Source organism: Miscanthus floridulus, chromosome 19 (genome assembly GCF_019320115.1).
Source record: "Miscanthus floridulus cultivar M001 chromosome 19, ASM1932011v1, whole genome shotgun sequence".
Taxonomy (NCBI): Eukaryota; Viridiplantae; Streptophyta; class Magnoliopsida; order Poales; family Poaceae; genus Miscanthus; species Miscanthus floridulus.
Window position 1 is genome coordinate 11,835,684 of NC_089598.1, and position 16,378 is coordinate 11,852,061.

At 39.5% G+C, this 16,378-nt stretch overlaps 2 protein-coding genes across 2 annotated transcripts; one reads left to right on the plus strand and one right to left on the minus strand.

Moving 5' to 3' along the window:
- The first annotated feature begins 2,981 nt into the window (after positions 1-2,981).
- On the plus strand, positions 2,982-4,991 carry LOC136525545 (putative disease resistance RPP13-like protein 3). The gene has a single exon (XM_066518496.1). The coding sequence runs from the start codon at positions 2,982-2,984 to the stop codon at positions 4,989-4,991; it is 2,010 nt and encodes a 669-aa protein (XP_066374593.1).
- A 4,433-nt stretch (positions 4,992-9,424) lies between these two features.
- Positions 9,425-11,425, minus strand: LOC136528519 (peptide methionine sulfoxide reductase A5-like). The gene is made up of 4 exons (XM_066521489.1): positions 11,059-11,425; positions 10,743-10,855; positions 10,129-10,273; positions 9,425-10,027 (listed from the first exon to the last, which is right to left on the minus strand). The coding sequence occupies exons 1-4, from the start codon at positions 11,353-11,355 to the stop codon at positions 9,830-9,832; spliced, it is 753 nt and encodes a 250-aa protein (XP_066377586.1). The 5' UTR covers positions 11,356-11,425; the 3' UTR covers positions 9,425-9,829.
- Between the last annotated feature and the right edge of the window lie 4,953 nt (positions 11,426-16,378).

The window sequence follows — 16,378 nt, forward strand, 5'->3', positions numbered from 1 at the left end:
TCAAAGGTAAGCAACAAGGTTAAACTAGTACAAGGAACTACACTAGCAAGAGATAGAACATGTAAAGAGCTACTATACAAGATGCAAACCAGAATGGAGTGGAGACACATGATTTTTCTCCTAGGGTTCGGTGGCTTGCCACCCACCTACTCCCCATTGAGGTGAGTCCAAGGATCGTCCACTCCTCTACTAGTTTACCAAGCCCACATGCTTGGCATACCCCTACAAGGGTAGGCAGTAGGCTCCAATGTGGGCACTAGACTTTGAGCCAATCTACAAGGCATTTCACAACTTGATCTACTAGAGTTGCTCTTCATCTTCCTCCAGCGGGGACTAGCACAAGAGCCTCGAACAAATCCTCCTCCGAAGCTACCACACAATCTCCACGCGGTTCTTCATGGAGTCACCACCAAGCCGTTTAGGAGGTGGCAACCTCCTAGAGTACCAAGCACAATCTGCTTGCAAATTGATCTCCTAGTGCTACATGATCACTCTCTCAAAGCGTCGCACTAGAGTCACTCCACACCTCTCCAAATCATGCCTCACATGCAATGGTATGAGAGTGGGAGTAGGGATGGAGCTCTCTTCATGCATACAACATGCCTAATGCGCAAAGAGAGTTCCCACAACCGGTTACTCCTGTATATATAGAGGGAGCCCCTTAATGTAGTCGTTGGAAGGCTGATCATGCGCCTCTGCTCCTTTGATGGATGACCACAAGCCTGAGCGGTCAGACTGGCTAGCCCCAACAGCTACTCCAATGGTTTGAAATCAGCACAGTGCAAAGCTCTTGTGAGAACACTGATGACACCTTGCACTCTGTGGTACCATGCTAGACTAACTCTCTAGTGCCCTACTCTCCCGTGCTACCATAAGTTAATGTGCCATGATTCAAACTTCTCGCATGTGCTGCTATTCCTAGACATGGTTGGTGGTTAGACCGCCCATGGTGGCGGCTAGACCGCTAGGTTCTTTTCAGTGGTAAAACAACCATACTCTTAGTTCCAAAGTCCAAAAAGTGCGATCTTAGATGATTTGGAAAGATTATTCATAGGGCTACACATCCCACCTGAAAACTGGACCCAAAACATAATGGATCAACATAGAATTCCAATTCCCATAACCACCACATAGTTAGGTGCACACCGAAAAACCTTTTTCAAAGCATGCCAACTCCAAGTGATCTCCCTTGGGACGATCAACACTTTTAAGCCTTAGTTAGCATTTTCAAACAATTTTTAAAAAGGTTTTTATCTCAACTTAAAAACCGTCACTCATCTCCAAATGCAATGCATGTTAGACCTCTCAAGTGGCACTAGATAACCAATATGCAAAACGAATTTGCCCCTCTTGATATTATGGCTATCTATTCTAAACAAGGATAATGCTCTTCTCTAAACACCTTAGGCCAATGAAATGAAATACCCTACAAGTCATACATTTGCCTTGCTCGTTTCCATTTCATCTCCAATGTGATGCCCGCAAGCATCCACTTCTCATCATCATCAACACTATCTTGATGTCCAGTGGTCATCACCATATTTGGCCAACCATGCCACTTGACCATTGTCTATGCAATGACGCTCCTCCATCTTCACTCCATCAAGCCACTTGATATATTCACATATAATCTTCACTTGGCTTGATCTTCATGAAACGATATGGTCCTCTTCATAGCTTCACATGGACTTCATAGTCCATCAAGCATAGCCTTACCCACTTTTCTTCGCTGCCTTGGTCCATCGGCGCCAAGCCCTCTACTCGTGCTTCACCGCCTCGACAATCTATCGTGTCCTGAGTTCTAGCTTTCCCTTCACCCTTGCACATGGTCCATCGTAGCCAAGCCTTACCTTGATCTTCACCATCTTGCCATATGAGACTATGCCATGCCCCATATTGAATATGCGTCTCCTCTAATATTGATCTTCTCATCCTCCTCATCTTCAACTCTTCACTAGTTGAGCACTTGCATCACATGCACATGCCATCTCTCCTCCATGGCCTTCATGTTTTTCTCAACTAGCTTGTGGACAATGCATCACCTATTCATCTCAACATGAAAATCATTAATCCACCTAAGTTTGTCACTCAATTACCAAAACCAAACCAGGACTTTCATAAATCCCCGTGGGTAAGCTTCCATTCTCACATGTGGTTCAATCTTTAGCTAGCGACTCTTTGGTGTCCTTGTCACCTACAGCTACCAAACCCTGACCTAGGTCAACATGGCTTTTCCACACAATAAGTTGCTAGAGATGAACACCTAGATGTGATAGTGAGTTGTTGAGTTAAGCTGCAACACAAGTGCACAAATCCTTCGCCACTAGCAAGATTGCAACACAAGTGCATGGCCATCTAGGCTGCAACAAAACAATGATTTGATTTAAGATTTATGGTTACATATTTTTCACTTAGGTGTCCTCTCCATAAAAAAAGGTGAATTCTACTTAGTAAAAGTTGGGTGTATGTTTGATCAAGTATGCTTAGTTAAAATGAATTAGATTCGTATTTCTAATGTTGTTATACTATGTAGTTATGAGAGATATATTCGGAGGAAAAAAAGGCCAACGTCAATATTTGAAAACCAAGCCAAAATAAAAAAAAACACAATCTGCAATCAGATATTACTTGTTGAGGGACAATTTATCGGACCCTACTATTAGAGTTATATATGTCATCAGATTCAGAAACAATATATATATGATGTATTTTTGCTATTGTTAAACTTTTCTTCTTGTATAATGATTAGTAACTAGATTTATTATGTATACAGGGAAAATGTTCGTCCAACTCTGATCCAACGAGACGAGCTAGTAGGGAATCTTGAAAAGGCACTTCACAATGAAAATAAGCATCTGTCTGTGATATATGTTATAGGGCAAAGTGGTGCGGGGAAGACAACTCTAGTCAGAGACATATATGAAAGTGAAAGAACCAAAAAATCTTTTGCTGTCAAAGTTTGGCAAACCTTCCCCGCATTAATGAATTCTTCCACTATCCTACAATTAATCAATCAGCAGTTGGACGAAAGGGATATTTTGTGTTCCAGAAAAGGTATCGATGTGTTGGTGCAGAACCATTTGACGAAAAAGTTCTTGGTGGTCATAGATGGTGAACTGAGAAATTCAGACTGGAATACCATTCTTTCTGCGTTACCAGATAAAAGCAACGGTAGCAGGGTTATTCGCATTGTACAAGGTACACATAAGGCAATAAGTGCTGGCGGTGATGAAATCATTCCAGTGGAACCATTTGAAATGGACACAGCCATTGATCTATTCAACCAAATGGTTCACATGGATAAACATTTCGAGGATGAACGGACTACGAGATTATCTGACAACAGCACAAACATTGATGAGATAGCTGAGAGGGAAAAGAACAAAGAACAGAATGATCTAACAAAAAGGTTTGGTGATGATATATGGGCTATAACAAGAGGCCTTCCACTTGCAGTTGTGCTCCTATCTGGCCTCCTAAAGACAAGGGAATATCCTAATGAGTGGGAAGCCGTTTTCAAACACCTCAAGTCCAAGCAATCAAAGAGGCTTGGTACTTTACTCACCACGTGCTTCGATGATCTCCCACAAGACTTAAAATCTTGCTTCCTCTACTTTGCAGCATTTCCTATGAACACACCTATCGAGGCTCGCAAGTTGGTACGCTTGTGGATGGCGGAGGGGTTCTTAAGACCCAGAGATGGGAACACCATGGAGAATGTAGGACGAATCTATTTGAATGAGCTGAATTCAAGGAAACTTGTGCAGTTTGTGAAGTTAGATAACATAAATGGAGATGACGAACTAGTGTCCGTCCACCATGAAGTGCATCATTTTGTACAGCTTGAAGCACAAGAGGCTAACTTTGTGGATATCCATAATGGCTATGATATCCCTTATTTAACTTCTGCTCGCCGTCTCTCTCTACAGAATTACAGAAACAAATATGCTGCTTTGGCAAACTCTATGCCAAAACTACGGTCTATCTTGTCCAACTTCATTGAAGAGGATGAAGAAGATACCAGGGGAAGTGTACAGGAAATGGTGCAACAGACGAAGGAATATGATAAGAGCGCGCAAAAGAAACATTCTGGTTTGGATGGAAATGGAGAAGAGCAGAACATAGAGGTAGATGGGGAGGAAGATGACAGTATAGAGAACGTGACAGATGGGTTGAGGAAACTAAAGGATCCTGATGAAGGCAACATAAGTATTAAGCAACAAGGAAAGCAAAATGAAATCAGTGAGCAAGCAAAAAGGGATGTGAAGCAAAGCAAAAAGCCATGGTTAGGCCCATGGTCAGGCCTGCTTAGCTACTGGGGAAATGGGAAGAAACGCCAAGACTACATCAAGTCATATATAAGTGAGATGTTGCAAGTTTCCAAGTTCCTACGTGTCGTCAAACTGCAAGGAATTGAGTTTGGCGAGAAGTTGCCAGCGACAGTTGGTAATGCTGTACACCTGCAATACCTTGGTGTCACTGGTTGTTCCTTGAAATGGATCCCGTCAGCAGTGGGCAAACTGAAACATCTTCAGACATTGGATGTTCAGGATACATATGTCCAGGAGCTTCCACAAGCATTTTGGAGGATTAGAGCACTACGACATGTGTTGGGCACTAGCATTTACTTGCCCAAGAGGGTGGGAAACTTGAAGCATCTACACACACTTGTGAAGGTGCTTCCTATTCCTAATCCTAATCATAATTGTTGGGATTCCAAGACATTTGAAAGAATGTTACGTCTTCAATCGCTAAATATTGTGGATTCTTCAAAAGATGCTGAAAATCTGAACGAACTGTTCGCTGCTATTGAAAAACCCAATATCCTGGAATATCTTCAGACACTAGTTCTACAAGCTAATAAGTTTCCGATGTGTATATTCACTAGCTCTTCCCAGAGGAGACTCCGTGCTCTTGAACTATATGGCAAGTTGGACGTGACGATGCTGTCATCTGAAAAAGGAAAGGAAGAAACAAATATGTCTCCCTAACCTGACTACTCTATCACTGGAAGATACAGAGGTGACACAGGACTTCATGAACTATCTTGCCAACTTTCCATTGCTAGCGAACCTGACACTGAAGCAAAACTCTTACAAGGACGCCAAATGTAAACTTGTTTTCAATTCTGGTGGATATAAATGTCTAACAAAGATGACACTTTGCGATTTGGAAGATTTGGAAGTTCAAATAATGAAATCTGGGCTTCCAGTACTCACAGATTTGGTCATTTCACAGAGCACCCAAACCCAACTGACCCAAGTCAAACTCGTTGTCTATGGTAAGCATGAATTTTTGAAGACACTTCAACATGAGAAAATTGTACTTCATGCTGAAGCCCCTTAAAGTTCTATTGTTCAAAAGGATCAAGTTACACAGCATCATCCAGGGTGCTGTTGGTGTAAGACCACAGCTAAATTAAAAGATCCATATAATGTACCAAACCATCATGTCAGAGTTACTATTTCAGTGTGCCTGTAAAATATTTTGCAGTGCTTGACACTTGCCGTCATGTGCTTTATACACCGCTATGCATATTTGCAATGATGTCTGTGATAAGTGCTAATTTTATGAACTTTTTGATTAAAATGAGAGGATGACCCATGGAATCTAGGAAAACATGCCAAGCCTCAGATTATAATGAATGAACAATACTGAAAGAGATAAATTACCATCATCTTAAATAAAAATAAGCAGTGACTCTTTTTTTTAAAAAAATCTTTGAGACATCATGTTTCCTCTCTCTGAGTCAGAAATTCAGTACGGTATACCATGTATTTATGTACTGTTATGAAGAACAATACAACAATGATGATGCAAAGGAAGTTCTACAAAATCAACCAATTGTATGGCATTGCTTACAAGTTCCACCATTAATTCAACATCAAACATGTAGTCCTGATTTTTTTTCATGAACATGCAGGAGAGCTGTGTATCTTTATATTAAGAAAAGAAATAAATGGACTAAAAGAGGCAAGGGAGCCCTTATAACACACACCCCACACCTGCTTTCTGTTGCTTCAACCGAAATTGGTCCCCCTGGTTTGCTGCAGTTTCTTCACACTTTCTTTGTTTTTGTGGAGAAGTCATCTCCATATAAATTATTATTAACCTATTGTTCATGACTTGTGTCACTCATGATTTATACTGCGTTATTGACTAACTGAATTTCTGGTACCTAGCTTGTTATATAATCCATATCATCGCATCATTTGTGTGTGTGTGTATTGTAATAGTTACTCCCATCACAACACGAGATGCAACTCCACCCCTAAGACAACTCAGTTACCTATACTGGTTGCCAACATCTGGACCTTGCCCAAACACCTCCCGTGGATCAGGACTTGCCCAGAACACACCCAAAAGCTACTTGTATTGAATCAATCGAGATCATACTCGACATAAATGGTTCAACAGAGACAGTCTATCAATGCCATACATACCCTTGTAGCATTTATGCGTGTTTTGTCTTACTAGAGCCATGCCTAAGTCCAACCATCTTGAGCTACTATATGTCGGATAGTCCTAAAAGAAACTTACACCATGAGTAAGAGTTGAGCCTTTAGAGGAAACTGAACATGAATTTTGACAGTAATCATTGTTGGATTTAAGTGTCGCTGGGATTTGTTTGCATGTCAAGGTAATCAAATTATTCAATACACCAATAGTGAAAGAGTTTTACTTCTTCGAAACAGACGACGAAGGCATTATAGCTTTGTAACAAATCTAAGAAACCGACCAATTTTTTTATAGGAAAGTATAGGTCTAATTTATAGCGTGGATTATAATGTTTTGTCTATTCAGATACTTACAAAAATTCTAATACTTAAAACAACGTGCCAGTGAAAATATTGCTCGTGCTCAGTGTGTAAGGGAAACATACATGTGAAAATATTACTCGTGCTTGAATGAATGTGTGGCTGCCATAGCATAGCATTGCTCGTGGATAAAGGGTGCTTTTATTAAATTTCAAGCACTTTACATCAAGATGATACAAAATCTTGAAAAGCATTTCTGGACAATATATTAATACAAATTGATCCACGTCGATCCTCCATCAGTCATCAACATGTTCGGTTGGCTGGTTCGTATCGTTGCTGATTCGTTTATGTGAGAGAGAAGTACTACTGACTGGTTCATGTGAATAGTATCCATGTGAGGGGGCTGGCCAGCCAGCCCAGCCAGCCAGCCCCAGCCGATCAGGGCGCATAACGAACACAAGGCTCCGCTGAATGAGAACACAAACGGAATAGCTAGCTGGCAAAAGTTGAACAACTACTCGGACAATGAGGTCAGGTTATAACATTTAGTGACAAGATCTGTAGACAACTATATTATATGTGTGAGCAAAGTGGAGAACGGATGACTGATCAGATGCGGTTATCTCACGGCAATGGTGACCTGCCGAAATATTAATACAAAATCCTTTTTTGCAAACTCATGCGATTCTTGCTGATATATTCCTACAGCCGGGTGTAAAACAAACCCACCTGACACATTGCCGTCCCTACTAGTTAATTCTTTATGCAACATGGGATTATATTCAGTATCGTTCCAATAGGTCATGGCTGCCATTATACTTTACCGAGTCCTAACCCATCACTGATCTCAGGTTACAAGGATACAGGATATATATAGTACCTGGAAGAAACGAGCTTTCAGACTTGAGATTTGAGAATAGCCATAACCACCAGAAATACTCCGTTTCCATGTCCAGTGTGACAGAACGCAGTTCCCAGATCATCAGTTAATGCTCCATTTGGTTGCTGCTGGTGGCATGTTTGAAGGTTCTGGAAGGAAAATATTCAGTGTTTCAGACCCGCTTCACATTTGGATGCTTTGTTTCCAACACCTGCGCAGTCCATTTCTTCGTTCCGTGTCAGAGTTCGATCCAACCAAATATCAGATCGATTACATGGGTTCAAGTCCGTCAGTATTCTAAAAAATCTTCAGAGGTCAGAGGAAAGCGTATACTGCTCATTTTTCAGTGTATATAACCATGCGAAAAATGGAAAGTGTAGGGCCATGTTTTTTTTTTGAGGACCAAGGCCATGTTAGTTTATCGTACTAGGCCATAGGGTTTCATAATATTTGAAGTCAGATGCATTTGTTTCGGGTTCTGTCTTGTTCTGAATTCTTTAACTTCCACGTGTTCTGAACTCTGAACTGGCTTGTTCTAAAGTCTGAACGTTCTCTTGTTCTGTACTCTGGAATGTGTGGTTGGGCAGCTTTCAGGCGAGAATGGAGAACAGGGTACTTCAAGCAAAGTGATGATGTCTGTGATGAGTGCTAATTTACAAACTTCTTGCTTACAATGAGATGACGACTTATGGAACGTAGGGAAAAACAAGTCAAGCCTCAGAATATTATGAATGAATACATTGCAATGAGCTATAATTCTGGGACATCCAATTTCTTCCCTAGAGTCGAAATTCAATGTACCAAATAAATAGCTTTTGCAGGACCTCAAGTACACTAATTACATGTCTTCCCTATACTGAGATGGAAAACAATATAATAATGAGGGTCCACATGAAGTTGTATCAAAATCAACCAATTTTATGACATTGCTCATGACTCATGAGTTCCACCATTCAACATCACACACTGTACTATTGCTTCAACTGAAATTAGTCCCTGGTTTTCCATTGCTCTTAGTTTGCTTTTGTGGAAAATGTCATACTCATTCAATGTGCATTCTAGTAACCCTACTGTTAACTAACTGAAATTTTGGTATATGGCTTGCTATATAACCCTATGCCATTGCCGCATTTGTGTGTTTTGCAGTGCTAGTTACTTCCACAACGACATGAGATGCAACTCCACTCTCACTGCTATTTCATTTGGTCCCAAAACAAACTTACACCACGAGTTTAAGGTGAGGTTACACCACTTACACCATAAGTTTAAGGTGAGGTTACACCACTTACACCATAAGTGAGGTTACAACACTTGCACCATGAGTTTGAGGCAAAAGCTTACAGCATGAGTTTGAGGCAAGGTTACACATGAGTTTGAGTTGAGATTTTAGAGGAAACTGAGATTGGATGGTGCTAATGAGTAGTAGCATTTTTGGATTGCCACATCGATTGTCGGTTGTGATTGTTTACATGTCTGGGTTTCTAATGTTGCGAAAGTTACACCTGGGCTATACACAGGGCAGATGTACCATAGCACTCCAGATTTTAGAAGTAGCTATGATTTAGCTAGGCTCTAAACCAAAACAAGGCAACTCTACATGTTTAATTGTTTTAACTCTTTTCTCAACTACTAGATCAAGCAAAGATGAGAAAGATAAATGCATTTGAACAGAAATATTAGAGTGATTTTTCAATAACTTTTTATGTCAAATGTGCAATACCACATTGTTTTTTTTTTCTGCAATGACATAATTTTTTTTGTCATATTAGCCATTGTTTTATCCCCAAAGACAAACTATATTTGTTTTTCCCCAAAGACAAACTGAATACATGATTCTTTCATGGTCATATTTACATGCATCATCAATCACAACAAACACAATCTCTACTAAATAAAAACAAAATATCTACACAAATGAACAACCAAAAATACAAAAACTATTGTCTGTTCAAGAAGCTTTGACCATGAATATGGGTTACAAATGGAGTAACACACAGCTTCTAACAATCTCAATGAAGATGCTATGAACAACTATATAATCTTTGTGACCAAAGTGAAGAATGGATAACTGAGGTCACCATGGCAATGGTGAACAACTGAGTATTCCTAAAAATCTTCTCTACAAAACCATGCACCTCTCTTGTGTCTAGATTGTATCAATCGGTTTGAGTCCAGGAGCTAGTATGAGCTAAATGTCCCTTAAGATGGGCCATCCTTTCTTTGTGACCTCATCAATCTTGGAGTTAATTCTCTTTTGGGTATTCGCAGGACAGAGCTCAGCGGCATATGCATTCAGTTTTGCAGCTAGTGTTGATGTCAGGAGCTCCTCCTCCGGCAAATTCCCAATCAATTGCAAGAGGAATGGTTTGCGCTTCAGTTCAAATTTCTAGCATAGAAATTCAGCTCATATAAATGCAAATAGGAAATAAAAAGTAGCATAATGAATTGCATTTGGATCATCAAAGGGAAGTATAGTGGAATTGCTACCTGATGTTCTGATTCAGCAGGATGAAACACCCCCAATGGTTGGATCTCTGTGGTAATAACACTGCTACGATCTTTAGCTTGTTCTTTTTCTTTGCTAAGAGCAGCCAATCTGGCCCCAATGGTTCCATTAGTGAAGATAACAGATCTGCAACCACATCAGTGACTCCACAATTATGTTCATGTCTTTTGAACCTATCCAATCACATAACAGCCATAATGTTCATTCACAATTCATGAAAATCGTTTGCTTAAAATACGAGTGGCATGATACATCTACATCATAACGTAAAAGATGCATGTTAGCCCAATCTATTATAAATCCAGATACCATGAATTGAAGTAAAAATGGTGACTTTTTAATCTGATAAAAGCATCATGCAATCACTGTAACTGAAATTCGCCTAACATGAACTGGGCACAGAACGCTTGTCAATCAAATTTATTATCAGTTTCAAAATAACATGATTGAAGGAAAAACATCATGGCTTTAGTCTGACGATGGCACAGGACACAAGTACAGATTATCACAAACTTACTAGACAAAAGGGCCACCGCAAGTCATGCAAGAAAAAAAAAAGATCACTTTTGCCAGACGGAGATGATAACTCAATTACCTATATTGGTTGCCAACATCTGGCCCTTGCCCAAACACCTCCCGTGGGTCATGACTTGCCCAGAACACATCCAAAAGCTGCCTGTAGTGAATCAACCGGGGATCATACTCAACCTAATTGGTTTAAGAGAGACAGTCCGTCAATGCCAATCATCATTGCTCAGGGAACACTTCAGTGCACAATACTTCCAAACTAAATCAATAAACAAAAATGAAGCATGAATGCACGATAAAGCAAGCCAACACGCCAAGACCAGACATGTCCCAATTTCTTCAAGCACACGGCTACACTACACATGAAGCTCCTTGGACGGCACCTTGACGCACTCGGCGTGGTCGGCGAGGTTGCGGTACTCGGGGTTGGCCTTGGAGCCGCCAGCGTAGCCAACGGAGGTACGGATCACGCCGGGGAGGCACCCGAACGCCGCCTCCGACCGCCAGAAGCTGCCCAGCGCGAACACCGCCGTGGCCGGCGCTCCCCCGCGCGGCAGCGCCGCTCCCCGGACGGCGCCGCCGCGACCCGGGAGGCGCGCGCCCGAGGCCTCCGCGGCAAGGAGGACGAGCACCCCTATGACGGCCGCGACGGCGACGGCGACGGCGGAGGGCGCTGCCATGGCGTCGGCCGGAGATCGGGATCGGGCAGGTGCGTGACCAACCGGCGGGTGGGCTGGGTGGTTTGCTGCTCGTCGGTGTGGGACTACTCGAAGGGTTGGACGGTTGGTGGTGGTGGGCTGGTAGGCAGTTGGGCCGTATGGATCGAACAAGTGGTCCCACTAATGGGCTTGAGGGCCACGTTTGGGCCTAATAAAGATAAAGAGAGACCTCTTCTGTTGAACAGTTAAAACAGCTCCAAATGTTTGCAAAAGCTAGATTTCGTATCCAGGTCCCCTACCTATTTTTTTTCTTTTCCATTAAATGAAAGAATGGTATTTACATGGAGGAAAGACAAAGAAAAGCACAAGGCATCCATGCCCAAAAGAAAAAAAAGGAAGCTATAAAATATAACTATCTGTCCAATTATGTAGGGATGACTCTATAGCTGGTTTGGCATTAGTACACACTTGGCCAAGTTCCTCTTTAAACTGCTTTTTCCACATATTGAGATCAGCTTGTTCATTATCAAAGATAAGTACTAGTGTTTTTTATGCTTCATCAAATACTTCAAGTATCAAGTACAAGCTCACAAACTCACACCACAAGCATACCCACGCACTGTGTATATAAGCTAGGCCTACTGCACCATACCTAAAGATACCTCCAAGCGTGACGCGCACATACGCGACTGAGAGGTACTTGAAGATTACTAGACTCTAAGCAGGCACAACATCTTGAACATTGTGGAACATCCGCACTTGAGGCTACAGAAAAATAAGAAAAAAACCCGATGCAAAACCTATATCGAGCGGGCTCAAACCCAGACCATGCATGCTCCACTAAGCAAGCCCCACCACTGAGCCATTGGCTCGTTTGCGGGATGTACCAGAGTGTTGATACTTCATGTGTCTCTCGTATTTAATTATCCTCCTTGACACATAATAAATGAACTAAGTCTTCTTAGATTAAAATACACATTACCTCCTATCATAAAACATGGAACTTCTAAATGCTATTACGACATTATATAACTCTAGAGGTCAACCAGCCACTGCTCATATTGTATACTAGTGATTAATGCATGCCCTTGCGTATCTAACTTGAACTCAACTCAACCACACATCCGAATGCATTAAAAATTAATAAATATATAAGCCCACTGAGCTATAGGGATGACATTATCTAATATATGTAATGTTCTTATAAATTTGTATAGGGTAAACGGTACAGATCTAAAAGCCAACTCTAATATCTTCCCTTAATACAGAGGATATTAGAAGTTGTCCCACTTTGGTTTTACTCTACACTAAATTAGCTAGCATATAACAAATAATAATCTCTATCCTACAGTGCAATCAAAAGATGATGAAAAATAACTACCAGGTACTTTTATGATGCCAGCCAAAAATTACCAAGATAAACCTAATGCAACATGCTCTTGTTGGCATTCCTCTATACCAATTGTTCATATCAAAGTATATTCTTGTGCCAGCCTGCAACAAAGTATTAGACAATAGTGAGACTCCTTTCCAAAATACTTTGCATATGCATAAGCAAATAGTAACGATACTAATCAACTTAGTAGTAATGCCTGCCACAGTTTGACGGATTAGACAAATCAAATGCACATAACGTGCTTTTGCAGCTATGCAGTCCATGTCACTAAAAAAAAAGCTATAGTAGGCATCTAAAACATCATGCCTTGCACACATATGAACCATGTAAACGTAGCACAGTGCAAAGCCAGGGCCCAATCAGTTTGGAACCATGATGAATGAGGGGAATGCACGCATCATCATCACAGCCTGATTTCTGAAATAAACACAACAATTCAGACCAGGAATCAACGATGTAACATCAACCGATTGCAACAAGACACGAGCATCAGCACTCATGTTAGGCAACAACAAAGAATTAGACAGCCCACACCACAAATGTAGCGATGGACACCCAAATTGAATGATCAATTAAACCAATCAAGAATAATCTAAGGATGTAGGGAACAAAAATTGCAAAAAGTGAAAGCACCACTCTACAAACTGAAGAGGACCAAGGTGAATAATGATTAAAGAAATCAAAACTTCTACTTCTCGCTGAAAAGCATGCCATCACAATCTTCTCTCTCTCTCTCTACATGATCTGTGAGTAGTAGTTTGGACCTGTGTTGCTGCTGCATGCTAGGAAAACGCTGAGTTGATAGCTTCGCCGACCACGACCCAGCATCGGGCATAGTCAACTGTAGACGGTCGTGGTTGAGCTGGCCAATATCTTCTCCCGGCCCAGCCGGCACGCAATGGTCGGCAATTTCTGAGTGCCGGAGTCAAGACGGTTGTCGTTTGTGGAAAACTGTTGGCAACTTGGCATCTCTAATTTGTTGGTCATTGACAATGACACCTGATTATGACACATCTATGTCGTATTTTGAACCTAAAAATCTGAGATCAAGACAATAGAGTTGGAGACTCAGCTATCAGCCTGTTACACGGGGGCGAAGGGTCTCAGCATTTTTTGCCTAAATTATTCACTATTACTGTAGGAACGGGGGCATTTTTACTATAGGGGCGACTGGAGTTGGAGGCGCCCCTACAGTGGGCGTCCTCGGGCCCCAGCAGCTCAGCCGCCCCTACAGATGGGACTGTAGGGGTGGCTGGTAACTTGAGCCGCCCCTACAGTTTGGGCTGATCTGTAGGGGTGGCTCAATCACCAGCCACCCCTGCAGTGCCCATTTGTCATTTTTCAAAATTTCAAATTTGAAAGGTTCAAATTTTGTCAAATAACAAGATGACTAAAATAAAAGTTATAGATATTAATGAGTTGAACAACTTTGGTATTCATCACTTTTTATGTTGAAATCATTTTGGGTCTCAAATTTTGGTTCGAACTTGTCATTTTTTAAAATTTCAAATTTAAAAGGTTCAAATTTAGTCAAATGACAAGATAATCAAAATAAAAGTTGTAGATCTTGATAAGTTGAACAACTTTTGTATTCATCACTTTTACATCTGAAATCATTTAGGGTTTGAAAATTTGGTTTGAACTTGTCAAATTTCAAATTTTAAAATGTGTAAAACATTGTCACATCCAAGTTTGATCAAACTTAAATGCTGAAGCAAGATTTTAAAAATTTTTAGGAAAATAAACCATCATATTTGGAGTTAGTATGAGGGAGAACAACTAGTTACAAAGTTTACCCATAAATTAAAAAGAGAAATCACATTGCTCTAGATGATCCTTACATGATCATAGTGAACAGTGTGGTTTCTTTTTTTAATCTATGGGTCAACTTTGTAACTAGTTTTTCTTCCTTATACTAACTCCAAATCTGATAATTTTTTTCCTAAAATTTTCTAAAATCATTCTCTATCAATTTATTTTGTTGGTTTTGTCAATATATACATATGAAAAGTTTGCGCAATTTAAATTTTGAATTTAAAAAAAATGCAACTTCAGACAAGATTTTGGTATCCCAAATGATTTCAGCTGAAAAAGTGATAAATACCAAAGTTGAATAACTTATCAAGATCTACAACTTTTGTATTGGTCATTTCTTCATATGACAAAGTGGTAATGACATTGTTCACAAATGTGACACATCTCTCATAAGGTTTTTTTATAAACTATATGGGACATGTGTAAGATTAGTGAACAATGTGTGCTAAGAATTTGTCAAATGAAGAAATGACCAAAATAAAAGTTGTAGATATTCATGAGTTGAACAACTTTGGTATTCATCCCTTTTTATGTTGAAATCAATTTGGGTCTCAAATTTTGGTTCGAACTTGTCGTTTTTCAAAAGTTCAAATTTGAAAGGTTCAAATTTTGTAAAATGACAAGATGACTAAAATAAAATTTGTAGATATTAATGAGTTGAACAACTTTGGTATTCATCACTTTTTATGTTGAAATCATTTTGGGTCTCAAATTTTGGTTCGAACTTATCATTTTTTAAAATTTCAAATTTAAAAGGTTCAAATTTAGTCAAATGACAAGATAACCAAAATAAAAGTTGTAGATCTTGATGAGTTGAACAACTTTTGTATTCATCACTTTTACATCTGAAATCATTTAGGGTTTGAAAATTTGGTTTGAACTTGTCAAATTTTAAATTTCAAATTTTAAAATGTGTAAAACATTGTCACATCCAAGTTTGATCAAACTTAAATGCTGAAGCAAGATTTTAGAATTTTTTAGGAAAACAAACCATCATATTTGGAGTTAGTATGAGGGAGAACAACTAGTTACAAAGTTTACCCACAGATTAAAAAGAGAAAATCACACTGTTCTAGATGATCCTTATGTGATCATAGTGAACAGTGTGATTTCTTTTTTTAATCTGTGGGTCAACTTTGTAACTAGTTTTTCTTCCTCATACTAACTCTAAATCTGATGATTTTTTTCCTAAAATTTTCTAAAATCATTCTCTATCAATTTATTTTGTTATTTTTGTCAATATATACATATGAAAAGTTTGAGCAATTTAAATTTTGAATTTCAAAAAAATGCAACTTCAGACAAGATTTTGGTACCCCAAATGATTTCAGCTGAAAAAGTGATAAATACCAAAGTTGAATAACTCATCAAGATCTACAACTTTTGTATTGGTCATTTCTTCATATGACAAAGTAGTAATAACATTATTCACAAATGTGACACATCTCTCATACGGTTTTATAAACTATATGAGACATGTGTAAGATTAGTGAACAATGTGTACTAAGAATTTGTCAAATAAAGAAATGATCAAAATAAAAGTTGTAGATATTCATGAGTTGAACAACTTTGGTATTCATCACTTTTTATGTTGAAATCAATTTGGGTCTCAAATTTTGGTTCGAACTTGTCGTTTTTCAAAATTTCAAATTTGAAAGGTTCAAATTTTGTCAAATGACAAGATGACTAAAATAAAAGTTGTAGATATTAATGAGTTGAACAACTTTGGTATTCATCACTTTTTATGTTGAAATCATTTTGGGTCTCAAATTTTGGTTCGAACTTGTCATTTTTTAAAATTTCAAATTTGAAAGGTTCAAATTTAGTCAAATG

What these genes read in the sequence shown, in the direction of transcription:
- LOC136525545 (XM_066518496.1), top strand. Translation starts at nt 2,982, where the DNA reads ATGAATTCTTCCACTATCCTACAATTAATCAATCAGCAGTTGGACGAA.
- LOC136528519 (XM_066521489.1), bottom strand. Translation starts at nt 11,355, where the DNA reads ATGGCAGCGCCCTCCGCCGTCGCCGTCGCCGTCGCGGCCGTCATAGGG. An exon ending in GATGTTGGCAACCAATATAG is followed by an intron (nt 10,274 to 10,742) that starts GTAATTGAGTTA and finishes ATGTGGTTGCAG; the next exon opens with ATCTGTTATCTTCACTAATG. An exon ending in CTGCTGAATCAGAACATCAG is followed by an intron (nt 10,028 to 10,128) that starts GTAGCAATTCCA and finishes TTTCTATGCTAG; the next exon opens with AAATTTGAACTGAAGCGCAA.